Raw genomic sequence first — 20857 nt, forward strand, 5'->3', positions numbered from 1 at the left:
TGCTGGAGAAACTGTTTTTGACTAGAACTATCGAAACAACCCACATACGTGAATCCATAAATAAAGACACATTGTTTAATGGCAAGACAGCTGGCTGCTAGTTCATGTTTAAAGAACAGCAATATGTCTCATGCCAAATATTTTCGATTTTATGAAACATTTTATGAAAGGGTAAAAAAACAACATGGCAGTAACATAACTGTTGAGTGGTCAAACTGATCATATTTGAATCTCAGTAAGTTTATGAATGCGCTCGGTAATTATTACCATCAAAAGATAAAGGCTGATTTTATTTGCCTTAAGGCTTTATAGCACCTCTGCTGGGTTCCGGCTCTGTTACCATATTACCACTGCAATTAAACTTAGTGGAGTGGCGCATGTGATAATGTGTACGACAGATGAATTATAGAGAAATAAAGTACAGGAACACACAGTAGAAGTCTTCACACAATATCAGTTCAACAATGAAGCCACCTTTTGGATTTGGAAATAAAAAAATATGGAAGCAAAGGTTAATCGCTTTACTCTTGATATATGTAGCAATCATATTTTAGGTTTCTTTCTGCTCTGCCTGTGTTGAAAGGTTTTCACAAGTGCAGAGCTACCTGATTTGTGTCAATTTTAGATTAAAGCCTTTTAAATGAGTAGCTCTGAATCTTACTAGAAATGTAGCTCTTTTGCTCTAAAGGCTTCAAAGCCGGACATCATCTTCTGCACGTATGACAGCAAAAGCTATTAAAAGCTATAAATAATGGTGCTGCTTATTGTCTAAAAATGCTACAAGTAGCTTCTTTTGCAGTATCTCAGATGGACATCAATATTTTATTATTGAAATACTGATTGAGTCGATGTGTATTAGAATATTCATGCACAGCCCTGAGTGACATCCCCCTTCTGAAATAACTGCATTCCAATAATACAATCTATTCCATTTAACAAGGCATGGACTGACCAGTGATGGCTTCTATAATGCCATTTTATCAGCTGGTAGAGAATAATAAAAATATTTCATAACACTGCAGAGATATTATCCACCTATCATTTCCAGGGAGCTCACATCAATCCTCTTTAAAAGTTCCACATGCTCTAATATTCACTTAGCACCTTACAATGCCTGATCCTCTTCTGCTTGCTCAGTCACTTTATCCTCTTAAGGTATGTCAACAGCTGATCTGGGAGCAGTTTTGCAAGGCTGATTAGTGACTCAGTAACAGATAGATAAGCAGTGAGGTGAGCTGTGTCCAGAGCTCTTGGCTAAGCAGAACACTGCTGGAAACATGAGGTTCAGCCTCATCACACAGACATAACTTCATACTGACTGTTTATAACAATTAACCACATTAAAGTAAAAAATAAAAATTCTGTATAAAATGTAATCTACATATGTATCGGATCAGCAGTGCACTTGAGCTCGAATACAGAGGTCTGATTTAGCAAGATTAGTGTTACTTAAGACACTAGCTTGTGATAACACTGTGCAGTGGGACAAGGACAAATGACTAATGTCACATGAAGATGCAAATTAATCAGAGGCTATAAGTGCCTTAAAGATTCCTCGAGTTAAAAATGCATTAGTCAAATTAGAGGACTTCTTTCTTACTTGCATAAATAATCCGGAGTGTATGCAGGAAAAAAAATTGTTTCAGCAATAGCCCCAGCACAAGTATACTGTATTAAAACATTTATGAAAACATTGTCATTGTTTTATAGTCAAAAAAGGGTTAAAGATGCAGAATCTGGGACGTGTTCAACACAGCCAGATACTTTAACTGTGATTACTGTGAATAATAAACACATCATGCTTCCAAGAATTATAATAAATAGAATAAACACTGCTAGTGCTTTTTCACAATGATAGAACGTATTACTGGCAAATGAGATGAAGCTGGATGTGGAATTACATCTGCTTGTGGTGCATGAAATGCTTGCATGAAGTGTTTAAATAGTTTTACATAATAAATCAATAGACACTTTCTTTCTTTCTCACTTAGAGAGGTGGCTAACGTAAAGTTTTGAATGAACCACCATCAAAGAAATGGATGTAATGCTAGAAATAAATGTACATTGTTGGACTTTACCTCTTAAAAGGAGAAGCAGAGCTGAAATCCTGACTAATAAGTGTTGTCACATTAATGCAAAACACGTGAATGACTGAAAGTAAAATGTGAACATGCTTATTAAACAGTAATGCATCACAATCAGACTGTAATAGGTTTAACCAAGCAGCCACAGACACAGAAATTTATGCCTGCATTCAACAGACTAAACAGGCCATCATCTGTTATGTAGACTACCCAATTACTGAAGGCAGTATAGAGGGAACACCAGCCACTGCGGCAAAAACTAATCACCACACCACTGCTATCTGTTCTGCTATCTCTCTTTCACAAACCGCAACAGTCTTGTCACACAAAACAGCATAATCTTTCATTCTAGCAATCCACATAAAGTACAGTATGTCCCCCAGCAAAACTCAAACAATAGCTGAATAAGAAAAAATACACATTTAATGCTGCTTGCATATTATTAGAAATAGTCTAATTTGCAAATGCATATAGAATGATATTGCTTACGAATGTTTACTTTGGCAATGTAGAACAAAACGATACAAAGAGACGGATAACAACTACAGATCAGTGTGAGCACTGAGGTATGATCCTACAGTGCCTTGCAAAAGTATTCCCTTCTGCAGCTTTCATATCGTTCCCGTTATGCTGCAGTCCAACCTGGAATTAAAATGGATTTTTACTTGGATTTCATGTAATGGACCTAACCCATCCAAATTGTTGAAGAGGAATGAAACAAAATGGCGTGTTCAAAATAAATAAATAAATACATAAATGAAAACTGAATAGTCGTGAGTCCATATGTATTCACTCCCTTTGCTATGACCACTGCATGGTCCAACCAATTAACTTCACATAATCGGTTGATTAAAGTCCACCTGTGTGCAATCGGAGTGCGATCAGATCCGTCACATGATGTCAGTGTAAATACATCTGTTCTGAAAAGCCCCCGAGTCTGCAACCCAGATAACCAAGCGACATCATGGCCAAGGAGCTTTCCAAACAGGTCAGAGACAAAGTTGTGGAGAAGTATTGCTCAGAACTGAGTTTTTAAAAAATCCCACCCTACAGAGCAACATACATTTACATTTCTGGCATTTGGCAGATGCCCTTATCCAGAACGACTTACATTTTTTTGTATAACTGAGTAATTGAGGGTTAAGGGCCTTGCTCAGGAGCCCAGCAGCAGTAGCTTGGTGGATCTGGGATTTGAACTCATAACCTTCCGATCGTTAGTCCAACATCCCCCATTGTGCAAAGTATTTTTTATTCCATGACACAAAGGGGTATTGTGTGGAACATCACTTTTGGGGGTACAGGGCAGGTACTCTGCCATTAGTGTAATTAGATGCATTATAGTACTATAAGAAGGTAAAATGGAGGTGCAAAAACTTTTGCTACTACTTCATTTTCCACAAGGGGATCACTGGGGTTCAGTTCATGTACTTTTCTGCAGTAACTAAATGCAATCATAAAAATACTTTCGATGTCTTTCAAATGATTTGTAGTGGTGAAGTCCCGTTATACGAACAAATCAGTTTTTTTTGTTCACTTGCAAATCCAACCCACCAGCCAGCTCTCCCAGTCACATGACAGCCAGCAAGCAGGAAGCAATTTTGCTCTGTAGATTCCTTGCCACAGATAGCTGTGCCATTGTCGGGATTTGAACTCACAATGATGGGATAATGATCCTGAATGCTGCAATCTTGAGCTGCACAACTCAGGAGTCTTTCTATCTATGAAACTGACTTGGCTGTTCTCAGAATCTATCTTAATATTTGGAGTACATTTTCTTTGAAATGTTAACATTTTTTCACTATGGAAAAATAGACTGTATAAGAAATGTTAATGGTGTTAGATAAACACTAGAGTCAAAGCAGCATTCAGCAAATATTGCAAATAAATATAAATAAAGATAAATAAGCCAAGCTACCTGTGCAGGATGAGAGCAGGTCTATGGTATGGCCTGTGTGTTGTAACATGTGTGTGTGTGTTCTACAGATTTTCTCACCTGAGCAGCACCAGCTTCACCTTGGATGCAGCGCTCTTTATTATGGCTGATGCGTTTTGGTGGCTCCGCCCATAAAGCACCTGGTTATTGATCTAAAAGTCAAAAGAAGGAAAAGTAACTATAATCATGATTCTATATACCTCTGTATAACAAGGCACTGTTGAATTCTCAAAACTTACTATTACTATTCTGGTACTTTTCAGTACCAGAAGCTCTGACAGTACTGGCTGTAACTGAAATCCCAGGTTTTATATTATAAATATATATGCTCATGCTTTTATAGTATGGTAGATGTTTTACATAAATCTAATAAAAACAGATTAAACAATTAGAACTCAACACCAACAATGTTGACGATAAAGTCTAATCATTCTCGGTTCTAAACTGTATGCCTGAAATTCCTATAAAGTATGCTTCACATAGGAAGGAGGCTACTCAAGAAACACACATATGACCATTCTCTTGAGACTTCAGGCTAACAATAATCTTGGACAGATGCATGGACACACACACAACCTGAAAACATAATGTCTAAATTTATTCGTGGAAGGAGTCTCCAAGAGGGCTTTGTGTTTTTTTTTTAATCAACAAGAGTGAACAGCCCGTGTAATAAATAACAGCAGATCATGAAGTGTTTGTGGTGTTTATGCAGAGAGGTACCAAAAACACAAAGGCAGAGATACAGAGCAACTGAGTTATGTTATAATAAAGGAACAGAACAGAAGAAAAATTAGCATCGCTGCAGTGAGAATAAACACATCAGATCAAAAGACTTGCATGGCCTTATAATTCAAACACTCTGACTCTTGAAGACGTGCTATATAATTACATGTCCATTCATCTGTGACAGAATCGCTTGGCAGAGAGCATGCCTAATGCAGTGCTGTGTGTTAATCTAATGGAAACACATTTCGGCAAGCTGCAATTGCTCCTCCAGTAACACTGTCTTTTAATGGCCATTTCATTCTGATCCTAAAAACACAGTGTATCCAGCCACTTTACTTTAAACAAGGGCAGTTTAGAGAGAAGCTTTAAAGGACAAAATGTGTTTTACAATCTAATTTCTGATATTTTACACCTTTTGTGAATGAACAAAGAGATGTCGGAGAAAATGTTTTTTGTTGTGAAACGCTTTCATTAAAAGTTATTCACAAATTAAGCTTTAAATGTGTTTAGACATGGGACTATATTTGTAGAATGAAGGATTTGTGGTTATGTAAAAGTAAAGCAGTTTGAATGTTTAGGGATACAACAAATCTAAGACTTTCTGTCATGTCTTTATGTCAGTCAGCTCCCAGCACCTTTACTATAGTATACAATGATTTAACAGTAATCATGTAATCAAACTCTGTCCTGTGCTCATCCCAGGACTCTTCTTCACAATATACTAGAACAATGTACTGTTTGCTTTTACTCTTCTATACCTGCAGACTGTAATGATTTATAATGCTGCTATGCAGTGGCACTCAGAAGACAAATGGTTCCCTTTTGAGTCAGTTTCCTCTCTAAGATTCCTCCTCATGTCATCTGAACGAACGTTTCCATTGATGCCATCGCCTCTCGTTTGTTCATCAGCGATCTAAATTTACATCCTGCAAAGTTGCTCTGTGACGACGTCTTTGGTAAACACACTATACAAATAAATCTGAATTGAATTTAAAATGTTTATTTTACTGTGTAAGTTACTGTGTAACTTTACTGTGATCCATTATAGAGGATTATATCTTTGGGTAATTTGAAAAAAACAACAAACAAACAAAACATTACGTTATTTATATTTACGCTACAGATTAGATAGATATTCCTATACGGATATGCATATTCCTTTAACTAACAAGATTGTTCAAAAGGTTGATTCATTATTAGAAGATGCTATTGGATTTCTTAAAAATTTGAGGATGTCCAGTGTGTTTGTGTGTCCTGGACAACAGCTACAGTACAGTGTTCAATAAGCAAAGCAGTATTGGTCACATTAATCTTTCATGTTTGCAGTTACGTGACTGGAACGAAATGACCTGGTCTTTGGAGGCGAAGGTTAGATGAAAATGGAATGGGGGAGGGGAAGAGAAACAGAGAGAAAATGCAATGAAAACTTTTCAGCAAAAAACTTTCAGCAATTAATGAATATGTGCTAAGATGTTAAGGATAAATTTAATGACTAACATTTTTGAACCATTTTAAACTAGACAGAGAAATCTGTAATGGAGAATCCTGTATCAGAATGAGTAACCGTAATTTCCCTAAGGCCTCGCTTGCAATAAATCAATGAAAACTGGAACCTGTGTACACATGTTCTGATAAAAATATAGAAGATCGACACTGTAAATGAAAGATGCTTTAGTAAATTAGGTGGAAAATTAGCGCACTTAATACAGAAACATGGCTAGATGACAACATTTCTAATATGATCTCTAAGAAGATTGCCATTCTGATGCACAAAATGAGGTTTTTAAAAACCTTCTGGCTCTCAGAAGTCTGAAAACTGACTGCAGAAGAAGAGAAAAGCTCATCTTTTCACACTACTGATCTCAAATGTCTCTTCAGTCTGACAAAATTAATGCACTGCCATCGGTGGATACGTGCAATATTCATGTTCATATTGATATTATTTAGTTACTTACTTGGAATAAGGGCAATATTTACACTGACCTTAACTGCACGTATGCTGCTCATGCCAATGGGATTTTTTTTTCTTTATACTGTATATTTTGTACTTGTATTTGATATTTTATATCATTCACTTTTCTTGTAAACATCAGTGAACTGACTGAATAATATACGCAGGTGGAGGTCGATACATTTGCCATTTCTCTGTGCTTGCATAATGATGAAGTTCTTCTTGATTCTCGATCTTCACTGAATGCTTTATTCTGCTGAGGGCTACAGTGAATCCAGAGGAACACTGAGAATGAGGCAGGACTGCAGGGTGGGAATCCAAATGTTTTTGAACAGAATCACTTTGGAGTGCTTTCAAAATTGGCATTTTAATTCAACTACTCAAACAAAAAGTCCAAGTGGTTAATTTGGACCTGATTCCGCTCCATCTATCCAAGTCAAACCAATGCACTCAAGGAGAACCAACTGAGCAAAACAAACCACATTTAGATGAAAATGTAGTCTTGTGAGTTAGCAAAGATTTATGACATACTGTACATCTGAAGTCTGTAAAGATGCAGATAGTCTGCAACCTACACATAAGGTTCAGGATATAAATGAGTGGCTTAATGATTGAGAGCACTAGTAATTAATACCAGGAATTTATTCTGAAATCTCAAGCTCCTGAGTTGCAGCATCAGCAAGAAAAAAAAACAGCAGAGAAATGAACTGAATGGCTTGAGTGATTTCTCCAGAATTGGATTGACCTTGCTGACCCTCTTAGCCAGAACACCTCCCAAGTCTTTACACCGAGAAAAGAGGACATTGTTTAAACCAAAGGGCATGAGTGCATCTATGAGAGAGAGAGAGAGAGAGAGAGAGAGAGATAGCATGGAATGAAAATGACAGTGATGACAGCCTCTCATTTTGCCTCTGGATGACAGTTGGCTCAAAATGAAGAGACTATAACTATGAGAGAGAGAAAAAGAGAGAGACAGAGAGAGATGGCACACACTGATGGTAGTGATGATGTCTACGTGCATGAACTGAGAATGTTCACAGAGTAACTGACAGTGCAAATGTCATACATGAACCCCTGGTGTATGTATACGTGTGTGTGTGTGTGTGTGTGTGTGTGTGTGTGTGTGTATGCTCACCTCCAGTAACTCATCACCAACCCGGATGCGTCCATCGCGGCTGGCTGGTCCACCAGGATTGATGCCCACCACAAAGATGCTCATGCAGGAGCGGTCTCTGTTTCCGGCCAGGCTCAGACCCAAACCCTGCCGATCCTTCTCCAACTCCACCACCATCAGCTCCCCCTGTAGCTCGCTGTACTTCTGCCTGATGTCCTCTGAAAATGAACACAAACACATAAGCATGTCATACTTCTTATACGCAGCATAGCGCGCACACATTTCTGAATGCATCATTGTTGCCTGGTCCAGCGTTACTCCGTCCATAAACCCTTTATCCTCTCCCAATCTATCTGCATCATATCTTACAACAATACTGATTCTGTACTGTGCAGAATCTTTGTCTGCCCTTTCACTTTCCCTTAGGTTGTATTATTGTGAATATTGATTAGATTAGATGTAAAAATCTGATTATTAATTTGTGTTAAATAATATCTTGGTGGCTGTAGAATATTCTAGGAAACCCCCCACCTCGCCAAAAAAATAAACAAAAATACAGGTGGACTGTCCAACCCAAAAACTCTTTCCAAAGCTTCCTGTGGAGGAAATGGAAGTGTAACATTTCATAGTTTATTTGCAAAGCCAATGGGACTTAGCTAGCTTATTAAATTGTTTGGTTTTCTTTGAGGAGTGCATGCAGGTTGCAACCAGAACCACAGCCACAGGAAAAGCTAAATTTGTAACTGAAACAATAAAAAAGGTGTGAATATCTTACCAGCTCCATAATATTATTTTTGGACATAATAGAGTATAGAGAAACCTCTGCTGCGTCTGAGTAATAACCGTTGATGACAGTATCATTGGCTGTGAGCTGTAAGTTTACTGAAGCATGATGTCTGGGATTAATCCTGAGCTGCATTCAGAGTAGTATAAGAGAGCATATATATACACATGCATCACAGGAGCCTGCTACCGCTGTCTGACCCTTTTATAATAATCACCCAAGGCTCTGTGGTGAAGCTCAATATCTGCTTTCAAATAAATGCAACTGTCAACATTTTTTCTTTACTGTTGTGAAGGTACTGAGGAGCTTTTCAGACTGTTCATGTCCATGTCTATGTCCATATCTTGCATAACACTGAAAATAATTACTATTCCTGTACACTTCTTATACTCTCTATATTTCTTGCAGTCTTCAACAGCAGACAGGTGAAGTAATACAAAGTCACCTCATTTAACCTGATTTATTTTTGGACATTCCTAAATTTTGTATGTATATATGTATATATATATATGTATATATATATATATATATATATATATATATATATATATATATGCTTTGGCTAAATAACATTAAGAAATCAGTATTTGGTGGAATAACCACGATTTGCATGGGTTTTTGCAAAAAAGCAAACAGCTCAGCTTTGCTTGATGGTTTGTGACCATCCATCTTCCTCTTGATGACATTCCAGAGGTTTTCAATAGGGTTCAAATCTGGAGATTGGGTACACATACATACATATATACATATATACATATACATATACATATACATATACATATATATATATATACACACACACATATATATATATACATACATACATACACACACCATCCAAATAATCAGAATCAGGTATTCCAATCACTTCCATGTCCACAGGTGTATAAAATCAAGCACCTAGGCATGCAGACTGTTTTTACAAACATTTGTGAAAGAATGGGTCGCTCTCAGGAGCTCAGTGAATTCCAGCGTGGAACTGTGATAGGATGCCACCTGTGCAACAAATCCAGTCGTGAAATTTCCTCGCTCCTAAATATTCCACAGTCAACTGTCAGCTGTATTATAAGAACGTGGAAGTGTTTGGGAACGACAGCAACTCAGCCACGAAGTGGTAGGCCACGTGAACTGACGGAGCGGGGTCAGCGGATGCTGAGGCGCATAGTGCGAAGAGGTCGCCAACTTTCTGCAGAGTCAATCGCTACAGACCTCCAAACTTCATGTGGCCTTCAGATTAGCTCAAGAACAGTGCGCAGAGAGCTTCATGGAATGGGTTTCCATGGCTGAGCAGCTGCATCCAAGCCATACATCACCAAGTGCAATGCAAAGCGTCGGATGCAGTGGTGTAAAGCACGCCGCCACTGGACTCTAGAGCAGTGGAGACACGTTCTCTGGAGTGACAAATCGCACTTCTCCATCTGGCAATCTGATGGACGAGTCTGGGTTTGGCCGTTGCCAGTAGAACGGTACTTGTCTGACTGCATTGTGCCAAGTGTAAAGTTTGGTGGAGGGGGGATTATGGTGTGGGGTTGTTTTTCAGGAGCTGGGCTTGGCCCCTTAGTTCCAGTGAAAGGAACTCTGAATGCTTCAGCATACCAAGACATTTTGGACAATTCCATGCTCCCAACTTTGTGGGAACAGTTTGGAGCTGGCCCCTTCCTCTTCCAACATGACTGTGCACCAGTGCACAAAGCAAGGTCCATAAAGACATGGATGACAGAGTCTGGTGTGGATGAAATTGACTGGCCTGCACAGAGTCCTGACCTCAACCCGATAGAACACCTTTGGGATGAATTAGAGCGGAGACTGAGAGCCAGGCCTTCTCGTCCAACATCAGTGTGTGACCTCACAAATGTGCTTCTGGAAGAATGGTCAAAAATTCCCATAAACACACTCCTAAACCTTGTGGACAGCCTTCCCAGAAGAGTTGAAGCTGTTATAGCTGCAAAGGGTGGACCGACGTCATATTGAACCCTATGGATTAGGAACGGGATGTCACTTAAGTTCATATGCGAGTCAAGGCAGATGAGCGAATACTTTTGGCAATATAGTGTATATACACATCTCAAAATAAAGAAATAAATAAAAGTATCAATGTCTAAAGTATTTGTTTTGCACAAGGACAAAATTGTGCTAGGTTACAAACCTTGATTTTAATTACAGCACATTGTTTTTATTTTTTTTATTTATTTTTACAATATCAAATTAGTCTGCACCACCAACGACATCCTAAACTCCGTTTGCTGCTTGACTGTTTTCTACTTGTGCCTCTGGGTTTACTGTTTTTCCTGAACCTCCCAAAACCATGCTGGTAGGTGCACTGGATAAATTGGTTGATTAAAGATAAAGTACTACTGTAGGTGTGGAATGTGCGTATGCATGGTGTCCTGAAATGCTCTGGCATCCCTTCCAGGATATATTTCTTGCACTCAGAACATTTCATCGACCTGCATGCAATTTCATGAGGATGAATGAATGAATTTTAAATATCAACATTAAAATAAATAAGCTTCACAGTAGGAGGCTTTGAACATCGTGCGCAGGAATCATTTTTTGAGCAAAGTCATGCTGCTGGCGGTGGATGAGTGGATAATACCGTCAATTTTCACCCGTACCACACAGTTGCTCAAATAGAAGCTGAACTTAGCGCCCAGATGTCACAAGCTCTGCACAGTGTGAGGGGAATGTTTATTATGAGTGGAGATGACTTCAGCTAAAATCATTTCAGCCAGGAGTGAAGAATACACTGTCCATCTGTTCCAGCTGATTTGCTAGAGATAAAGGTTTTTCAGGACAGATCAAAATGATATCTGATGCTGAATTTTTGGTGTTTTTCAGAGGAATAGGTCCCATATGGAGTCATCACGCTGAGGAGAAATACACTTGGTTCCTGAATATGAGGAATTCTCATTTGACGGTTGTGCTTTAAGGCAGGGTTTTAAAATGGGACTAACACTTTAGGCTGGAATTCAAGCAATCTCAGATTTAATAACTCCAGGTTACATTCATGCTACCTGCTGATGGTTTTTTTCCCCCTCTGCATGAATAAAAGGAAATATATAGCAAGAAAGCTTCATGCATAGGCTCCTATCTCGAGTATTGTGTAACCATAGAAAAGATGATCATGTAAAGAGAAAAAGGTGAAAATATATGCTACCAAAATGTCCTACAAATATGTCATTTTCCTCCACACTTCCCAAAAATGGCTAGAAGAACCAGATGTGCCCAGATGAGCACATATTCTCTAGCTCACTTGAAGGATAATACAAGGTTTAGGGAAGCAAGATTTATTCCTGCTGAAATAGCAGCCTTTGAAGCCTTTCCTGAAGCCTCTGAATCCCACTGCAGTGATTTGCTCATCTTTTATACGTTTTCTTGGATAAAGCCTTAAAGGCTTTTATAAGAAACGGAAAACCTACAGAATCTGTTCAGAATCTCAATTAAGTTTCGAAAGAAATCTTTTAATTTCAGAATTTGGTTCAGGTAAAAATAAAGTAGATTTAACAACTATAAAATATGTCTTTAATGAAAATAGAGGTCTTGATTTCTCTAATAAACATCAAAATCTTTTTCATTTTTGAGAATTACACACTGACAGTGTTTTAGATCTGAAACAAGGAGATAACGCTGGTCGATGTCCTGTTCCCTCGTTCTCATCTCTGTTTACACAAACCCCTGCCATTACAAGATTCCCCGAGTGCTGGACGAGCCTTTGTATTCATTAACGTTAGTTATATAGAAGATAGAAATATAGATCATATAGACTGGACACTTCATTATAAATGCTTGAGCTCAAAATACAGTAAGTGAAAGTGATGCTGTAAAACTGAAAGATAATAATAATAATAATAATAATAATAATAATAATAATAATAAAAAAAAAAAACAACAACATGATGTTGTTCTTGAATCTTTTTTAATTATTATTTGTAATCATATCTTTTATTATAATTGTCTTTAGTTCTTGGTATAAGAAAGTACTGCTTTAAAAAGAGACCTGATTTGCCCAGAGAGAAAATTTGGCCAGAAAACCATATATGTATAAAAGGGATATTTTGTATTTTTAGCTAGATAATGGAGATAACAAGTAGAAATTGATGCCAGTGGGGATGCTACCACCACCACCACCAGAGCCAAGATTATTACTTTTAAACAGATAAAGTTGGCATGAAGAGAAAGTAACCACCATCAGCGCCCATGTGCCCTTTCCCCTTCAATGAACTGCCTTTTCTATCAGGTGAACATAATTTCCAGCTGAAACAGCAGGAAAGTATAGTTTTCATCTAGCTCCTGTGTGACCATTGAAAGGGATCAATAATTGAAAACACGTCATAAATGCAAAATATAGATGTTGGCATGTCAGCTAACAGCTTTCAGCGCTTACTTTTCAACATCTTATTGTCTCAGACATAACAAGTGGGGAGGCGCCAATATCAGCAACATTTCAGATTAAATCTGCAGTAATAATTGTATCAGAGCGTGTGGAATTGGGAGAAAAGGCTAGCTGTGACCTTTGCTGTTTTCATTTTCAATTTCCTTTTACTGCAGGGGAGCTCTTTACTGCTGCCAGCAAGTGAGTGGAGTAATTAAAAGCCCCACGAGTCACATAAAACTACCAGGAATGAAGAGCGACGGCGAGTGAGTGAGAGATAGCAGGAGCAGTGAGATATACAGTACAGACTCCCTATACAAACAGGTTCTGCATCTGTGTGATAACCAACATGCATAATTAAACATAGCTTAGACTCTTTTACTGTTTGTACGTAATCATGGCTAGGCTGCTCACGGAGATATATTAATACACAACATGAATTCATTAATTACATATGAATCTAATTAAATAATTAAAAGGCACTTTATTAATCCTAGATCATCTGTTTCCAATTGCAGATCAGCCGCTGCTAAAGAACACTAGATACTAAATAGATTATTTTCAACTTTAAAATATATAGGTGCACCAAGCACTTTATTAGAAATGACTTTACTCCTTCATACAGTATTCATGTAGTTATCTAATCAGCTAGTCAAACGGCAGCAGCACAATGCTAATTAACTAATCATGTAGATACAGGTCAGGTGTTTCAGATAAAAAAAAAAGAAGAAGTGTGATCTCTGTGACTTTAGCCATGGAGGATGTTTCGTAATAGATTGGTTAGTTTTTGTATTTCAGAAACTGCTGATCTCCTGGGAATTTCACACACAACGGTCTCTAGAGTTTACACAGAATGGTGTGAAAAACATCCTGCAAGCTGAAACGCCTTGTTGATGAGAGAGATCAGAGGAGACTGAAATAAAAACACTCTTTACAACAGTCATGAGCAGAATAGAATAGAATAGAATAGAATAGAATAGAATAGAATAGAATAGAATAGAATAGAAGGGTATATATATATATATATATATATATTATATATTAGGTATATCTTAGAATAGAATAGGTATATGGGCTGCAACACTGAAAGACCCCTCATTTTATACTCCTGTCATGTTCCATTCCAGAGAGGAAAAAGCCTAAATGAATATTTTCTCCTTATCTTCAACCCCCTTCAACAACTGTCCTGTTTTGATGAGTCTGTGCTCTTGATCGCCTCAGATTTCTTTTTTTGGCTCAGTGTGGTCTGTCATCCATCCCCAAGTTTGTACTGTGTATTGTGCAAGTTCTTCTGCCCACCACAGTTATAAAGAGTGAGAGCTACTATATCCTATTTCCTCTGATCTCTCTTATCAATATGGCGTTTCACCTCATAGAAAGATTTTTGTGATTTTATTTATTTATCATAAGTGAAATGAAATTATCCAGCCTGACCCTAAACCTAAATATTCTTTATTACGTGTCATGAACACAACGGATAGTTTGGTGTAAAGTAGAGAGCAGGTTTGTGATGCTTGGTAGAAGCTGCCTGGTTCACAGGAACAGCATCTGGGCACAATCGCAATCAGCTCTGTAGTGACAGATGGCTGCACCCTGCTCACCCGATCCACCCTTTTCAAGCCGTAATCAGCGGCTTTATGTCATTCACACTATGAAACTGCCTAATTAACATAACCTTCAAATCAGCATGTGCAAGCCCATTTTAACCCTGACCTTAACCACAAGCCCTCAGCTACTGTGATTATAACCTCAGCCTTTCCTCCTTTGTATCCTGTATCCATCTTCTGCCACTACTCTTTAATCCTTGTGTCCTGTTAGGGTCAAAATGAACTGTTTTAGATTCTTAAAGCAGAACTGCCTCCTTGTAGGAGTCGCAGTAGAGTGACTTTAAATTGTGTGTCTGTACTGTTAATCATTTCAAATATTATTTTCTGTAGCTGTAAGAACATCCATTACTAAGTAGTGAACAGAACACAAGCCTTAAATAATTACTACTTTTCCAATCCTACATGATGAGAAAGGTATCAAGATCTGCCTTTTTTCTACCTTATCTCCACCTACGCAAAGAAAGGATAACCACCCCTCTGGCATTCCTCAGGGATCACTTCATGGTCCATTGCTCTTTTTCATACACACAAAACCAGAAGGCTGTGTAATGACTTCACCTGGCTTCTTATAACATTACTCTCTCATCTACTAGAAAAAAAAAAACCCTAAATGATTTGAGGTCTGGATCACTACCCATGGTCTAATTGTTCATCCATCTTGCATTTGCCACAACCTTGTAGCCACTTTATACTCAACACCTCTCAATAAATAACATCTATTACTAAAGTCAGCTGGGTATTTCTATATATCATCAAGCTCAATATAACACTTCCTGAGCAGTTAGAGGTCATCACTGACTCCCTCTGGCCAAATATTCAACAATTTACTGTTAACAACTCTGTAGAATTACATTAGAATGTTCTTTGCCACAGCTCTCTGGCTGCAGACAGTAGAAAACTATAAAAGAAGCACGCAATTAATCTTCTAAAATAGTTGGAAAAATTAAAATAAATAAATAAATGAATAAAATTAATCTGTCAGAATCAATGGAAGAATGTGTTATTATTTTTATTGTATTAAATCACTTACATCAAAATGGTGAAAGCAGCATTTAATGCAAAATGGGTTTTAAAAATAAAAGTGTGTATTAAGATATTAACAGTTAATCAGGCAGAATCAAAATGCACTCTATATGTTTTGTAGATAAACTATGTATAGTTCTGAAAACTAAAATATGCTTTTTTGTGCATGTATATTCACTAGAAGTAAAGATCTAGCATTTTAAAATCTGTTAACCTACAAAACTGAAGAAAAAGGAGAAAAGCGCATTTAAATATTCTACTCTATATGCAGCACAGAAGCATTATGGACATTTTGACTGGCATAAGCTGTCATTACTGACGTTGGCTGACACACAATCCAACAACTTGATCAAAGCACGACACTCACTGTGTGAGGAAATGGCACTCAGCTAGCAAGATGGAAGGCGTATTTACATCTCGATGGATTGTCTGTACCACCACTTTTGTTAAACTGACTCCTGACACATCATGATCTTGGCAGGAAGACATCTTATGCGAGATTAAAAACTACATAAACCAAATCAATTCCCATGTAATTTAGGCAAACATTTCATAACTTCTTAAAACTGAGCTGTCAGAGTAAGTCAGAATGCTAATTCTGAGGCTTTCTTACCAGAATTCAGCTACAAACATTTGATGAGTTTTCCCAGACCACCACATGTATAACTATGACACTGTGCTAGAGTTGTAATATCATCCTGCTCCTTATTAATCAGAGAAGCAGCCAGAGTGTTTGTTATTAAGGGTTATGGTGATAACATACTTTTCTATAATTTTGCTAATAACCCGCATGTTTTATTATTGCTAAATATATGTGCCATTATATATGAACCACTGTGCAGGTCAAGTGCAGGCTTGCATGGGCGTGTAATTAGTGTGTACTGGGAAAAAAAATATTGCTGACCCAAGATTAATGATGCTAATTTATAACACATATAATAAAGTCATGTATACCACAGTCCAGCTGAATTCTTGTGTGCTGATTGGTCGAAAGGTATTAATTATTTTTCTATATCAGACACTAGATCTAGCTGTAATTCATATCACAACACGATGTTGTTTCTATAGTAACAGCTCATTTACAGGGATATCATGTTGATCTACATAGTGTATGCTGGTCTAATAAACAGATTAAAAAGCGTGTTTTTAGCTAACAATAATGTATAATCAATACTCTTATGTTGTTTTCTGTAAGGCGCATTTACCGGAGGAATCTCAGTGTCAGTTCTCCAGCACAGAAAGACCTTCAAACCTCAGTGCTGAAGATGCTGGACTACTGATCAGAAGGTTGTGAGTCTGAATCCCAGGACCACCATGTTGTCACAGCTGAGCCCTTGAGCAAGACCACTCGTTCACCTTCAACTGCTCGGTTGTATAAATGAGATAAATGCGAGTCGCTCTGAATGAGGGGCATCTGCAAAATGCTGTAAATGCTATAATGCAAGCAATACAGGAAATGTTCTTGCAAATGTTCCACTACATTAAATGCTGCTATAAATGGATTAAAAGAAGTTGCAGAATTGTTCAATTTTTTTTAACTGTTTAAAACAACATTACATTCTGCCTGAACACATCATCTCACCATCAGACTATGAATTTCATTAATAGTGCTATAATGGGGAAAAACATTAGACTCCCTTGATTTGAAGCTGCTCATGACTGAACAAATGAAGGATTGCTGACAAAAAAAAATGAATGAGAGAAAGAAAACAATTCCAACTACAATAGCAGTACCTAATTCTCAAAGCTCATGCCAATACTGCACTTTAAATTGGGAATGTTGCCATGTGCTCAAAAAACAGAAACCTAATGATGTTCATTTCTTTTTGTGCATGATTAATATACATTAGGTGAAACCCCAGCACATGCAACCTTCTCCTGCTTGAATACACTTTCAGAATTACAGTACAAAATACTTCAAATTACATTAACTGTAATTACAGCCATTTTGCTAATGGAGGCATGTTGTAAAAGCTTGCTCTGGTACACACCCTTGTGAGCAAACAGGTGCCAGGATTACAAGTGGAGAAGTCTGTACAGCCTGTAAGACTGCCAGAAGTGGGAAGTAATGATGACATATAGTTGCTTTCTTACAATGCTTTCAAATATCTTTACACTGAGCTCCACCCTATTACCTTTACTTAAAATCTCTGCACAAATTTCTACATCATCATATACGTGTAAAGTTATAAGGTGACTTTTTAGTGTCAGATCTAAATCCTAACAAATCTAAACAAAAACAGATGTTTACATTCACAGTGAGACTTGATACCATCACCGAAATCTACCAGGAACTACAAATTGCTTTGTATTTGTCTATCTAGCTAATAAGAGCTGATTTTTAGTTGTTATTACATCTTCATGAAAACCAATCGTCATGCTAGATAACATCCGAGAGATTAGGAATGTCGTTGATACAATCAGAAGCTAAAATCAGTGTGTGATTTGAAGCAGACGTCTTTTTCTTTTCTGAATTTATCTTGGACTTTTACCGGCATAACTGAAGTGAGTTTCTACTTTAACTCGAGTGCAATACGTGATGCAGCACTTCAGCCTTTAGCACTTATTTAGAGGAGTAGTGGCACTTTTACTTGAGTAAAAAAAAATGTAGCTACTTTTACAGCCTCTAAAGGTAGAATACTGTCCTGATAAGACCCCCCCCCCCTTAAAAAAACTGATTAGGTGTCCCACATGTGTGGAACAGGTACTAGAATGAACAAGTCTTTAAGAAGACATGGATTTAGCTAATCAGCCTCAGATAGTGGTAGAATTCCACACAATATGAAACTTAACTCCAGCATCATCCTCCATTTGTTTGGATATTTGTCTTTTTGCATTATTAGCAATTTGAGGACTCATCTGAGCCCTAAAAGAAGATAAGAAAACAGAAAATGTAAAACATATCTGTTTAGCAAAGTCCTGTACAAAGTACAATTTTAAAGAAAAATTTTCCACACACAATACCTCTCAATGGAAATGGAATAAACGTATGCTTGGACTTGCAAAGGGACAGAAGAAGCATGTCTGAGGTCTGTTTTTAGACTGCACCAGACCCTGTCTCTTTTTTATTCAGGAGTGAAGAACAGTCAGCGGTTTCTGTGGGGTGGTTTCTGAAAGGTCTAGAAGCAGTGTGTAGCTAATTTATTACCCACTCTGAATATGACACTATTCCAGCACACAGAGCTGCAGCACCTCTCTGGGAGCAAAAAGCAAGACACGGTAGCTCTCCTAGAGCAGCATGGATTCACTTCCCCTTCACCTTAAATCCAGCCTGAATACAGCTCCAAGTCCTGCTAACAGAGATCACGGCATGTATTTCTGTCCCTTTTCATGGCTGCTGCCTCTGAATCAATCATATCCCATTATCCCATTTTAGGTGCCTCTGGCTGCCTGCACACAGATCACAATCTCCTTTAAGTCATTGCTGCCTGCTTCATTCTGCTTCTTTCCTTTTCTTGTCTCTCTTCATCAGCCTATCTTACCTTCTTGATCTATTTCTCTCTCTCTCTCTCTCTCTCTCTCTCTCTCTCTCTCTCTCTCTCTCTCTGTATCACTTTGCTTCATGTGACGGATCATTTCCTTCTGGGTCACAGATTAGTACTGAGGTCCACCTAATAATGGTTAAAGGTTAGATTTGGTAAAGATTTGCTTGGAGTGCAGCGTCCACTTCACACTCAGGAATATTAAAACGCTTCATCCATCGCAATATTAGTGTGTGATATTCACAATAATAGATCAGTGTTGGAGCAATGCAAAACATATACAATTTATCTCTCTCTCTCTTTCTCTCTCTCTCTCACACACACACACAGATGTGAAGCAGGCAGGTAAGCCACTGTTAGTTTAATTAGAAATCCGGGAAGAGAGGGGTGGATGAGAAGAGGACTGCACCGTGGGGAGGGAAAACTAATCACGCCTTTCTACCAGGCATGAGGTGCGGCTTGGCAAAAATAACCGTAATCCTTCACACTGTAGCCAATTCCTCTGCTGTCCTTGCTGAATTTGGTTTTGCCCAAGTACCATGTAAGCCAAGCCAGGACGTATGGCCTGAGCTAAAAACACACAGTCAGACAGGAATCCTGATTAAATGTCCCTCTCCCAAGTGATTTTATTTATTTACAAACCAATGTTTTCTTATTGCTATATAACTTCATCTTAAATCTCTTCCCCATGATCCAAACAAAATCTGCCAAACCCCACATGGCCCTGGAATATCGCCTTATTCACTTTCTCTGTGCTGTGTGTAGGATCTACACAACGGATACTACGGACAATATGCATCGGATTCACAGCTTCATGCACGGTGTGGAAACACATTTGAGATTCAACCACAGATGCACAGATTGAGCTTGCTTTGGCCTTTAACCATAGTACATTTTTTTCATTCATTAAAGATTAAAGTATTGGCACAATCGTGTTTAAATGCTCGAGTGTCCATTAAAACAAACTGCATTTCTCGTGCTTAGTACTCCACTTGAAAGAGAGAAAACCCTGCGTTTGCCTCTCAAAAGACTGACATCTGATTTCTTTTCAAAATTAGTTCCTTTGGATTTCACATCGTCTATATATAGCAGATTATATACTCAAGCCACCACCTGGCTGTCCCCAGTAGAGTTATGTGATGGAAAAGTGGGCAGTTGGAGCTTGAAATGAAGTCATTTTTTTGACATACATGAATTCAAGCTAGAATAAAACCTGGCTTCCTCCATGTTTGTCTTTTGTTAGTAAAAATTAGCCGTGATGAGTGTCGTATAATTTCTTAATGAAAAGCAAACTGTATAGTCCATGTTATAGATTTACCAAGCTAATATGTCTCTATGTTGATTGATCTAAATCAAATATTTGTATATAATGTAATGTAAATATATGCTGTGCTACTTTACAGCTGATGTCGATTTGACGTCTCTTGGTTGCACAATTCCATGTGCCTATAAACTGTTAGAAAAGAAATTGTTTACATTTATGTTATTTAACATCTAGTGTCACCCAAATGAGGTTCCCTTCTGAACCTGGTTCCTCTCAAGGTTTCTTCCTCATATGATCTCAGGGAGTTTTTACTTGCTATCTTTGCCTCAGGCTTGCTCATTAGGGATAAATTTTAGAGATAAATAGTAACTTAACTTTAAAATTTTATTCCATATTTCTATACATTTCTAAGCTGCATGGAGAAAATGTCCATTGTTATAAGAGCTATATAAATACAACAATTCTGAGATCCTGAGCAAGCACTCTAAATTAAAGAGGTATTTTCTTCTGGTTTTCC

At 37.8% G+C, this 20857-nt stretch overlaps 1 protein-coding gene across 6 annotated transcripts in view; it reads right to left on the minus strand.

Annotated features, from left to right (window-relative positions):
• patj (PATJ crumbs cell polarity complex component) overlaps positions 1–20857 on the minus strand; it is a 114573-nt gene that overhangs the window by 29333 nt on the left and 64383 nt on the right. For all 6 annotated transcript variants that reach the window (XM_058401365.1, XM_058401364.1, XM_058401363.1 and 3 more), the window contains 2 exons: positions 7830–8026; positions 4078–4169 (listed from right to left, as the gene is read on the minus strand). In XM_058401365.1, coding sequence (XP_058257348.1) covers positions 4078–4169; positions 7830–8026 — 289 coding nt within the window. The remainder of the gene's footprint in view (positions 1–4077; positions 4170–7829; positions 8027–20857) is intronic.

This window comes from Hemibagrus wyckioides, linkage group LG10, assembly GCF_019097595.1.
Source record: "Hemibagrus wyckioides isolate EC202008001 linkage group LG10, SWU_Hwy_1.0, whole genome shotgun sequence".
Taxonomy (NCBI): Eukaryota; Metazoa; Chordata; class Actinopteri; order Siluriformes; family Bagridae; genus Hemibagrus; species Hemibagrus wyckioides.